At 43.2% G+C, this 12387-nt stretch overlaps 1 protein-coding gene across 5 annotated transcripts; it reads left to right on the top strand.

Annotated features, from left to right (window-relative positions):
* On the top strand, positions 1–11123 carry LOC102918185 (uncharacterized). Of its 5 annotated transcripts, none has more exons than XM_042273782.2 (5): positions 24–188; positions 2505–2679; positions 3912–4044; positions 4306–4407; positions 7961–11123. In XM_042273782.2, the coding sequence occupies exons 2-5, from the start codon at positions 2620–2622 to the stop codon at positions 10339–10341; spliced, it is 2676 nt and encodes an 891-aa protein (XP_042129716.1). In that variant the 5' UTR covers positions 24–188; positions 2505–2619; the 3' UTR covers positions 10342–11123. The 5 variants fall into 5 exon arrangements, with proteins under 5 accessions (XP_006986221.1, XP_015860253.1, XP_042129716.1 ...); XM_042273766.2 differs by having other exon boundaries at positions 24–200; XM_042273772.2 differs by having other exon boundaries at positions 24–243.
* The last annotated feature ends 1264 nt before the right edge of the window (positions 11124–12387 follow it).

The following is a 12387-nucleotide window of genomic DNA, read 5'->3' as shown; positions in this document are numbered from 1 at the left end:
AAAAAAGGCTAGGAACATTGATTTACAGTAAACGGAAGTGGTCTGGAGCGGTCATATCCGCTTAAATCTTGACGCTGATCGGTTCTGTTATGGTTGCTCGCACAGCACCAGAGTTTGGATTCTGAACACTGAGCGTCCGTGGGAGGAAGTCGCGGGGCCCCGGCGTGCGGTGTGCAGAACTCACTGAGGTCTGGTGTGAGGTGAATGACGGCGACCTAGGGAGGACTCTGCTGGTGAACGCTGGTTTGTGCTGAGTGACAGCTGATACGGCCGCAGGGGGTTGCTGTAGCTGAGCTGGGGAGTCGGGAAAGCGGGGTTACTGATGGAGCCTGCCATGGCGAGCCTGGGGCTGGTGACTGGGGGTGATCGCGCTGCACTTGGATCGAGCAGTGGCCTGCGAGAAGAGAAAAAGTAGATAAAAATGGAAAGTGAGCTTATTCGTAGTTTGAACTCATTTTGGGAAGACCAACCATTGTCAGTTAGCCTGTGGCTTCTCTGGGCAGGGCTAATACTAAGAATGCATGGGACAAAAGCCAGGGAATTCGCACGTGCACATTTAGCTGTGGGCACAGACAGCCCGGAGAGCTGGGAGATGATTAGCCTTTGTGCAGACAACAGGGCTTCCAGGACGGACCATTTCATTCTCAGCATGTCGTCTCCTGTAGGGAGCTTGAGATGCAAAACAAACCTTTAAAAGGCAAATCCTAATCCCTGAGTCCACTTCACTTGAAGGCTGGGGTCCTTTGCAGATAAGGTGGGTCAGTGCTGGCCTCTGCTGGGGACCATGTGACCACAGTAAGGGCCAGTGATTGGCATTTGAGCAGAATAATGCTGTGTCCTTATTGGGGATGTTGTTTGGGCCTCACTTTTTAGTTTATTGAAGGTTCTCTGGAAACCTGTAAATAGTCATCTCTGGCTATTTCTTGGCTGTCAAAGTAGTAATGTTCTGTGGAAATGGGCATGCCAATGTTTAATTTTGTGGTACTATGGTCCACTTATTGGAGGTCACTGAGTCCAGGATGTCAGTGAGTACATCCTATTTACCATGAAGACATTGTGGATAGGGGAGAAATGCTTTGTGTGTGCCTCCACAAGCATTTTCGTGGCCTGGTGCTTATGTGGGTGTTTCCAAGTCAGGGAAGGGATTGGGCCACTGAATTTAAGGGAAGAGAATGGGATGTTGATGTATCAGTAGATGGACACAAAAATGCCTAGAAGCGCAGAAAGAACCAGGAATGGCCATTACCACATCACACTGCACCACATCTCTGCTCTCAGAAGGCAGGAAGAACCAGAAAAGTTTCTGGGTGCTGAGCACACAAGGAACTGCATTTGGTAGTGGGGACTGTGTGTGGCTTAGAAGAGGTGAGACTGATCCCCACTCTCCCTTTTAAGATGCATTATGGAACAAAGCACATAGTCTTCTTTGTCATGTCTGGGGAAAAAGGATTATACTAATGCTTATGGCATGGTTAAGAGTTCTGTGAGACCTGGGCCTGATGGCACACACCTTTAGTCCTAGTGCTCAGGGAGCAGAGGCAGGTGGAGCTCTGTGAGTTAAGGCCAGCCTGGTCTGCCAGCCTGGTCTACAGAGAAAGCTCCAGGCCGGGAAGAGCTACATAAGTAAGACCGTGTCTCAAAAAGCTGGGGGTTGGCCAGCTGTATGTGAACAGCTTGACAAGCTCAGAAAAAGGAGCAGCCTGGCAGGTGCTGAGATTATGCTGAGCTTCATATCGCATCAGGTCCCCAGTGCTCACAGTACACACTTGCACCCTCACTTTGGAAACAACTAGGTTTATACCTCCTCTTCTCCAATTAGAAACTGCGGAGCTGCAGTGAATCTTTCCTAAACTTTAGTGCTAACTATGGTGTTTGGTGTTTACCCCGAGGGAGGGGAGTTGTTTGGGTTTTTGGTATGTGTATGGTTGTGTGTAATGTTTGTACGTGGATGTGGGTAGAGGTACATGTATGTGTCCGTCAGTGCACATGCACTGAGACTAGAGTAAGCTGTTGAGTGTCCTGCTCCATCACTGCCAGCCTTACTCCCTTGAGGTTGGGTCTCTCACTGAACCTGGAGCTAGGCTGATAGACAGAGAGCCCTACTCTCTGAAGGCAGGACAGATGCTCCTCTCTTAGTCCCACCCAGTGCTGGAGTGACAGGCATTTGTGGCCAAGCCTGCCTTCTTCAGGCTACTGGGGATGTGAACTCAGGTCCTCATGCACCAGCAGCAAGCTCTCTTACCCACTGCACCATCTCCCAGACCCCAGACTATGGTGTTGGGTTTTCTTTTTCATCACACTGGTCAATACTAGAGGAAGGCTTTTCTGAGCTTTGTCTGTTGTACCGTGTCTACACTGTGACTGTCTTGGGCCCTCAGAAACTCATGTGTGGCAAATGTTGTCTAAGGACACAAAGCCCTTCCCTCTCTGGAACTTTCTGCTGTCTCTTTACACCTAAGTCAGGCCACATCATCCAGGCTGTGGGATTTTCTGCTTCATCACAGATGGCCTCTGCTCAGCTGCCCTCCTCAGAACCTCTAAACACTCACCCAGCTTCCAGTTCCTGAGAAAATCGGATCTGCCAGCAAAGAGGCCAAGGGAGGAAACATACCTGCTGACATGAATTTATCCCAGGAACCCCAGAGACTGAGCCTACAGGAGCAGGATGGGTCATGCAAGGTAAACAGCAGTTGCCTGGGGTCCAGTTCTGTAAAACTGGAGGGCAGACATGGAAGTAGCAGATCCTGGGCCCCCCAGTCCAGAGGCAGACTTGCTCCTCCAGCTGAGAGCAGACCACAGGGGCCAGTGCCCCTGCACCTCCTAGTCTTTCATGTCACTCCGTGTCCTGCCTCTTAGATGTAGCCCTCAATCCTGTGTCTTCTTGTCCCATTTCATAGCCACTGTCATTTGGTGAGTATCTTTGAAGGAGTTCGTTTGATGTGAATGCATGGCAGGTAAGTCTTGGAGACCATGAGTGTCTGATGCTGCCTTGCCAAAAATCAGTATGAAACTGTTTACTACTCTAGAGGTGGTCGGTCCTGGGAGAATGCAGCTGACAAAGGAGACAGACTAAATATAGCCAGCTTTATTCAGAGCATCAGACAATTTATACTCTGAGGGTTAAGAGGAGTCACGTGAGCAAAGTGTCCAGTCACAAGGGCAAGCCTCCCATGGCAAGCAAATGGCACACAGCAAAAACATGTTTTTCCATAGAGACACATAAACAAATAATGATAGCCAGCTGTAATGATTAATCTGAAGTAAACTCACTCCTAACCACTACACCTGGAGGAGCATGAAAACACCTTCCTATATAGCCTACTCTGGCTAGAACTCACTGTGTAGACCAGACTAGCCCCAAACTTATAGAGATCCACCTGCCTCTTTCTTCAGAGTGCTGGGATTAAAGGAGTGCACCACACCCAGCTTTTATTGTTGTTTTAAGAAGGGATTTCAAACTGTTTTTTAACAGATCCTGACATGTGGTTTTCTGAGTTAATGAGAATTCCCAAAACTAAAATGAAGCAGTGCAGTTGATTTTGTTTAAAGTCTTCAGTCTCTGAATGCTCCTCCTTCCTCTGGTTCTCAACCTTTCATGATATTTCACCCCTTCCCTGAAGCCTAGACTAATGTTGGCTCTAAGTGTCAGGCTGCTTATTCCTTTTTGAAGCATTTATAACAACCCATTTCTGGTTGCTTTAAGGAAGAAAATCTGAGTGTGCAAAAATCTGAGTATTCCTTGACTTCTGAAATATTCATATAATATATATTATTCATGTAATATGAAATAGGTGTTTTCTGGAAAGCCTAACGATAAATCACAGTAAAGAATCACTGAACCACATTGTTATGTGTAATGTCCTCCTCTTCAGTGATGACTGACTCACAATGACTGCACTTTGTTGTTACAGAGATTAGGGGTGGTGTCCTTTGAGGATGTGACCGTGGACTTCAGCCAGGAGGAGTGGCGGCGCCTGGACCCTGCCCAGAGACGCCTGTACCAGGACGTGATGCTGGAGATCTACAGCCACCTCTTGGCAGTGGGTGAGCACAGCTGGCCGGGGGTCCAGGATGAGCGTCAGTACCCCCTTCTTTTTGAGGAACATGATGGGATATCAGAAGTGTGCCATGGTTTTCCCCCATGGTCTGTCCTGATAATCTGTTACTTTTTGACACTCCAAGTTAATAATTCTGTGCCCACTACAAAGTGTTGATTTTTCCAATCAGCCAGTGGCAAAGCTCATTGGGTGACCGCTAAAGCCCAAAAGCTACACACTGAGCAAATATTCTTCTTCCAATGTACAGGGTACCCCATTCCCAGCTCTGGGGCCATCCTCAGGATAAAGCAAAGAAAGGAGGCATGGATGGGAGAGGTTAAGTTCCCACATCAGCAGTGTGGGTGTCGAGGTAAGTGAATATGACCTAGATGGGGGTGGATGTCATTAGAGGGCCATTATCAGCCTTCCTCACTTACCAGCCCCCTAGTGTTGGGCACCTAGTTTGCTTCCTACTGTCACTCTCTACAACTTAGGGTGCAGGACATTGTGAATATGGACCACAGTAGTGGGTACCAAGCTTGCTTCCTACCCCAGCTCTCTACAGCTAATGCCACAATGCTCTGTGAATATGGAGGAGGAGCGAGGATAAGACTCGCAGAGGTGAACAGTAGGTATGGGCTGCCTCATCATGGAGATTACCTAAGTTGACTAACTCAACCATATTCTCCAGAAGGTCTACACAGAGATTCATATTTGTACACCTTGTTTGTCTATAACAAACAAAAAAAGCAGATGAGGGAAACTTAGTGGTGGCTGATGATATAGATAAATGTACTGGTGGATGAATGCACTGGTGGATAAATGCATTGGTAGATAAATACACTGGTGGATGAATGCACTGGTGGATAAATGCATTGGTAGATAAATGCACTGGTGGATGAATGCATTGGTGGATGAATGCATCGGTGGATAAATGGTTAGGAAGAAAGTTGGCCTTTTTTGTTTTCATGTTAACCATGGTTAGGGCTGGGGATATATATCTCAGTAGTAGAGTGCCAGCCTAGCATGCACAGAGCCTTGGGCTCAGTCCCAAGTGTGGTAGAAGTAATGACAGACAGATGTGTCAACATTGATAAGATCCATTAGTGAGGTACAAAGCTTTTAGCATGGTTGGTGATAGTTTACATTGGATGTTTTTCACATTAGCTTCCTTGTCATGTCCTTGTAATATCTGTCATTATGTTTCCTCCTCTCCTAGTTCTTTCCCTACTGACCTCCCCAGTCGCCTCTTGCTGGGCCCCTTCCTTGCCGCAGATTGTCTCCCTTCTGCCTGTGTGTCCCATGTGTGCCCTCTCCTGACTTTTCCTTCCTCCCTTAAGATCCTTTCTCCTGTCAGAGTCCATTTCGTTTTTTTTTTTTTTTAAGGATTTATTTATTTATTATGTATATAGTGTTCTGCACGCATATATGCCTGAGTGCCAGAAGAGGGCACCAGATCTCATTACAGATGGTTGTGAGCCACCATGTGGTTGCTGGGAATTGAACTCAGGACCTCTGGAAGAACAGCTAGTGCTCTTAACCTCTGAGCCATTTCTCCAGCCCCCATAGTCCATTTTCTACTTTCACTATTTACACACAACACATGCAGACAGACATACATATATACATATATACAGAAATTAAATATATACATACATACATATACACAGAAATTAAATCTGGAGTCTACATGTAAGAAAAAATGTGACATTTGTCTTTGAGTCTCACTTAATTCATCTAACGTAATGTCCATTGAGATCATTTTGCTACAGTTTTCATGATTTTATATTTTTTCTTTAAATCCCATTGTGTATATGTTCTACATTTTCTTCATATATTCATCTATTGAGAGACATCTGGTTCCATTTCTTAGTGCATCAGTAAATATGGCTGTGCAAGTGTGTCTGCTGATGTTCATACAGAGTTCTTCAGGCGTTCAGGCAGGGTTGGTCTGGCTGGGTCACATGATAGCTCTATTTTCAGTTCTTTGAGGAACTTCACTGGCTTCTTTAGTGACTTCTTTGCAGTTCCTGCAGCAGTGGTCAGGGCTGTAACTGTCTTTGGTGCATTTGCTGTTCGTTCCATTGACAATAGCCATTCTGACCGGGGTCAGCTAGAATATGAAAGAAGCTTTCATTTGCATTTCCCTGGTCACTAACAATATTGAATACTTGTTCAAATACCTGTTGGCCATTTGTATGCCTTTTGAGAAGTATTCATTAAATATATTAGCTGTTTCTTGGGTTGTTTTGGTGTTTTGGTATTTGATTCTTTTATAGTTCTTCATATAGTCTATATGTTAATCTATAGTTAGGAAGATTCTTTCCCATTACATAGGCTGTCTCCTCCTTCTGATGATTGTTTCTTTCGTGGTGCAGGTTTTTAATTTTCTATAACCACACTTATCAATTCACAGGATTTCTTCCTGTGCTATTGCGGTCTTTTCCTACAAGTCCTAGCACGCCTATGTCTTTAGGAGTTTTGCATCGGTCTTCCTTTAGCAGTTTCAGAATTTCATACATTGCATTAAGACCTTCAGTCTGTTTAATGTTGTTCATTAGGAGTCAAGAGCACTGGCTGCTCTTCCAAAGGACCTGTGTTCAGTTCCCGGTGCCCACATGGCAGCTCACAACTATTTATAATTCCAGTTCTAGAGGATCTGACTTCCCTTCTGGCCCCTTCAGGTGCTACAGCAAACACCCATACACTTAAAATAAAATAAATAAATCTTTTCTACAGGAAAAGAAGCTGCTTCTCTCCCAAGCAGAGGCAGCCACCTTGTAGTTTCTCTCCCAGTAAATCTCTTGTGTGAGGTTTGTTGTGTGTTGTGACTCTGTGGTATTCCTTGGCTCCTGACTGCCAGGATACCTTCAAAAGAAAAAAAAGAAAGAAAGAAAGAAAGAGAGAGAGAGAGAAAGAAAGAAAGGAAGAAAGGAAGGAAGGAAGGAAGGAAGAAAGGAAGAAAAGAAAGCCAGATAGTAGTGATGCACACCTTTAATCCCAGCACTCAGGAGGAGGAGACAGGTGGATCTCTAGTATTTTCTTATTTAGATTTATTTTTGTGTGCCTGTGTGTGTATCTGTGTAAGTATATGCCACATATGTGGGGTTTCCACAAAGTCCAGAGAGGATGTTGGATCCCCTGGAGCTGGAGTAAGAGCAGTTTGTGAACTGCCTGATGTAAGTACTGGAAACTAAACTCCAGTCCTTTGAAAAAGAGCAAATGCATTTAACCACTCTTACACTATAGTATGAGATTGGAAAAGTAAGGAAAGGCCACTATATAATATAAATTGTTGTTAAAAAAGAAAAACTTGCTTGTCTTAGGTTGTAGCTCAAGGATACAGTATTTTCCTAGATGGAGTACGACTTCCATCCCTAGCAACAGAGAGCTGAGGACATCATTATATGAGCACTTAACTTGATGGAAAATACAGGCAAAAGGCATGAGTATGTTTTTTTCTAGAACTGATGAAGTCCTCTGTCTGGTGTTCTCTTCTGTCTTTCAACATTTTGCTGTCCACTGAAGCTACCTTATAACAACCTTGTCAGTTTCCTCCCCTACATCTTACCCTACAAGGTCTCCTCTATAAATCAAATGTGTTGGTTTGTTCAGTCTTCTGCACAAATTATTGAAGCCATCTCTGCCACTGACCTAAGTATTCATATTAGTATTTCATTTCTAAAACAGGAAGAGTAGTTATAACTGCTTTATGGGATGGTTTGGGGGATAAAATGAGTTTGTTTCCATCATAAAGTTGCCTGTATACCTAATGTTTGGCATGTCATGTGGGAGGTAGGAATGTTCTACTCATTGTCATAAGTACCTCACAGATATTTTGTGCTCACTGTTTATTAATTCTATGTGATTCCTCACCCATACTGTTCATTATGCATGTTCTTCCATCTCTTTTCTTCTCCCAGAAGTGGAATCAGAGTTTTACACCCCTCCACAGAAAGTTTCTGAGAATGCAGCATTTCAAATTAGTAAGGCAAGTGAAATCATAAGACATGGTTTGTGGTGCTCTGTTTTAGAAGAACTGTGGCAAGATCCTGACCCCACAAAAAGAGATCAGCAAAACCATATCCCACCCTGGAATCCTGGTGCTTTCCTCAACAAGAAAACACAGAGAACAGACAGAGACTGTGAATATAACGAGCCTGGGAAAACCATTCCTTTAGTGTCCAATCTTATTTCTACACAAAAGGGAGCTCCAAAGTTATGTGTAAAAGGTTTGAAGCCTAACCTTGAAGCAAATGGTGAAGATCAAAACAATATCACAAAACAGCTCAATGATGTTGTTACATCTGGTCAGCTCTTCACACAAGACTCTTCTAATGCTGACCGTACAATTCCTCATGAAGGACAGAATTCATGCAAAGGTAGCCAGTGCAGAAAAGTTCTCATCCATAAACAAACACTTACACAGCGAGCAGTTCATCCTAAGGAGAAACCAGATGAATGCACTGAGTGTGGAAAGGTCTTCTATGACATGTCTGCTTTCAGTAAACATCAGGCAACTCACACTGGAGAAAGACCTTTTGTCTGTCACAAGTGTGGAAAAACCTTCCTCCAGAAGTCAGAGTTGACCTTTCATCAAGAAACTCACATAGAGAAACCTTATGAGTGTCCCGACTGTGGGAAATCATTTAGTCGTACATCCAACCTGCAGGTCCATCATCGAATTCACACTGGAGAGAAACCTTATGAATGCCGTGACTGTGGGAAATCCTTCAATAATACATCCCAACTGAAGGTACATTATCGAATACATACAGGGGAGAGACCGTATGTGTGTCCTGTATGTGGGAAAGCCTTCAAGCAGAAGTCAATCCTCAGTACTCATGAGACAATTCACACTGGGGAGAAGCCTTACAAATGTACTCTTTGTGGGAAATTATTTAGTTGTACATCCCGACTGAAAGTGCATTATCAGATTCACATGAAGGAGAAACCTTATGAATGTGGTGACTGTGGGAAAGCCTTCAAGCGAAAGTCAAGTCTCACCGTTCACCAGAAAATACATGTTAGACAAATACACCATATATGCAGTGAGTGTGGGAAAGCTTTCAACCAGAAGTCAGAGCTCAGCATGCACCAGAGAATTCATCTGGGGGAGAATTCTCACAAATGCAGTGACTGTGGGAAGTCATTTACTTACGCATCCCAGTTGAAGATGCACCATCGAGTTCACACAGGGGAGAAGCCTTACAAGTGCCGGGACTGTGGGAAATCATTTACTTATTCATTCACACTGAATGTGCACCGTCGAATTCACAAAGTGGAGAAGCCTCACAAATGTAGTGTCTGTGGGAAAGCATTGGCTTCTAAGTACCAACTCGAAGAGCATGAGAGAATTCACACAGGAGAAAAACCTTATGTGTGCACAGAATGTGGAAAAGGTTTTCATGGTAGATCAGGTTTCCTAAGACATCAGATAACTCACACTAGGGATAAATCTTTTGTCTGTCACAAATGTGGAAAGGCCTTCTTTCAGAGGTCACAGCTGACATCTCATCAGCAAACTCATACGGGAGAGAAGCCTTATAAATGTCGTTACTGTGGGAAATCATTCAGTCATACATCCCAACTGACAGTACATCATCGAATTCACACAGGAGAGAGACCTTACAAATGCAACTACTGTGGGAAGTCATTCAGTAATTCCTCCCAACTGAAAGAGCATCTCCGAATTCATACCGGGGAGACACCTTATGCATGTTCTGAATGTGGGAAGGCCTTCAGCCGAAGATCGTCCCTTAATCTCCACACAAAAATTCATACTGGAGAAAAACACCATGTATGTAGTGAGTGTGGGAAAGCCTTTAGTCAGAAGTCAGTACTTCGAACACATCAGAGAATTCACACTGGGGAAAAGCCTTACAAATGCAGTGACTGTGGGAAAGCCTTGGCTTCAAAGGGACAACTCCGAGATCATCAGAGAATTCACACGGGTGAGAAACCCTATGTTTGCACTGAATGTGGGAAGGGTTTCTTTGGCAGGTCATCTTTGCATAGACATCAGATAACTCACACTAAGGAGAGACCTTTTATCTGTCAAAAATGTGGGAAAACCTTCATCCAGAAGTCAGCATTGACATCACATCAGCAAATTCATACAGGCGAGAAACCCTATGTGTGCCCTGAATGTGGAAAGGGCTTCTACAATAAGTCATCTTTACCTAGACATCAGATGACTCACACTAGAGGGAGATCTTTTGTCTGTCAAAAATGTGGGAAGGCATTCCTCCAGAAGTCCGTGTTGAAATGCCATCAACGGACTCACACTTGCAAGAAACCATAGGAGTGCCATGGGAAGTCATTCCATAACACATTCCACTGAAGGCCATCATCGTATACACAGAAATTGCAGAGAGGGGCCGGGCAGCAGTGGCACACGCCTTTAATCCCAGCACTCAGGAGGCAGAGCCAGGCAGATCTCTGTACGTTTGAAGCCAGCCTGGGCTACAGAGCGAGATCCGGGATAGGCACCAAAACTACAGAGAAACCCTGTCTTGAAAAACCAAAAAAAAAAAAAAAAAAAAAAAAAAAAAATGCAAAGAGGATGGGAAGTCATCCAGCAGTGCATCCCAGCTGGATGTGCAGCACTGGATTCATATTGACCCTATTGTGTTCTGAATGTAGAAAGGCCTTCAACAGCATGTCAGATTACAATAAATACCAAGCAACTCATACCAGACACAGTTTTTATAGACTGTTTTTGTGTGAAATGCATTTCCAAGAAATCAGTTCATAGTCTATAAACAGATTTCCAACTGAGGTATAGTCCTTAAATCCTTTGAAGAAAATGTTTTGAAAGAACTTATTGTACACTATAGCTTCTGTATGTTAAAAGATCTACATATGCACTGCTTGTTTAAACACATTATTCAGGAGAGAATTTGTAGTATGATTATGGATTTCATCCTAGGAGAAAACCCTAAAGCAATGGTCTGAGAAAAGTTTCTCTATAGAAAATGCCAAAAGACACATTGGTACCAGACTATAGAAAAGTTTTGGGGATTTTGCATCAACAATATTCCTGTTTATTATGGGATAATAATATTTATAATGCAAGAAAGAAAATGACAAGATTGTGTGATCTGTTAAAACTGTCTAATGTGTATGTATGATTGCATATTTATTTGTTTATGTGACATCAATGTTTACATATGTATTGCCTCAGACTAGTGGGGTTTGATATGGAAGTCATTGCCTAACATGAGTTTCTTTTTTAAGAATCTGATGTGTGTTGACAGTCTATCCCTTATTCTTGAGGCTGCACTATCAGTAATTACTAGTCTTTTCATCATATGAAAATAACTTTTGAGAAAAATCCGTAAGTGAAATTCTATAGCATTCACTGCTCCTGGTATTGTAAATTTTCTCTTCCTGATTAGCTCAGCTTATGTTTTTCCATGTGTCCCATCTGTAAATGAACTATATAGACAGAGCCATTATAGAATTATTATAGAATAATATAATTATAGAATCACTGAAGACTTCTTCATAGTCTTATGCAGGCTTCTAATACACACAAGAAGACAGTAAATAGTGTAGTGTGTGTGTGTGTGTGTGTGTGTGTGTGTGTGTGTGTGTGTGTACACATGCATGAGTGCCAAGGCACATGTGTGGAAAAAGTCAAAGAACAATTTGTGGGAGTTGGTTCTTTGCTAACAACATGCAAGTCCCAGGAATTGAACTCAGGTAGGTCATCAGGCATGGCAACATGTGCCATTAACCACTGAGCTAGCTCATGCCCACCTATGGATTTTTTTTTTTTTTTGAGAGTTTCACTGTGTAGCCTTGGCTGACCTGGAGCATGAGCTGGTCTTGAACTCAGAGACCTACCTGCCACTGTCTCCCAAGTGCTGGGACTAAAGGCATGCACCATCATGCCTGCTTGAATTTTTTAAATAAAGTTTTATGCAGCGTAGCTATGATCATTTGTATATATTCTGGGGATGCTTTGTTGCTCCACTAGTACAACTGAGTAGTTGTGGGAGAAACCGTGTGATCTCCAAGCTACAAATATTTACTATCTGGCTCTTCACAGAACATATTTGCCAATATGTGACACGTACATCACTATCCACATAATCATATCCCTGTATAGAATTTCTTTTCTTTGTTTTTTTTTTTTTTTTTTTTTTTTTTGTTTTTTTTGTTTTTTTTTGTTTTTCAAGACAGGGTTTCTCTGTGTAGCTTTGCGCCTTTCCTGGAGCTCACTTGGTAGCCCAGGCTGGCCTCGAACTCACAAAGATCCGCCTGCCTCTGCCTCCCGAGTGCTCTTTTCTTTGTTTTATAAAAAGCAAACCACATCTGTGTATATATTGTTTTTCTACTCTAA

The sequence above is a fragment of the Peromyscus maniculatus genome, chromosome 1, assembly GCF_049852395.1.
Source record: "Peromyscus maniculatus bairdii isolate BWxNUB_F1_BW_parent chromosome 1, HU_Pman_BW_mat_3.1, whole genome shotgun sequence".
In the NCBI taxonomy this organism is placed as follows: domain Eukaryota; kingdom Metazoa; phylum Chordata; class Mammalia; order Rodentia; family Cricetidae; genus Peromyscus; species Peromyscus maniculatus.
The sequence above is the reverse complement of the archived record's forward strand: the minus strand, read 5'-3'. Positions and strand labels throughout refer to the sequence as shown.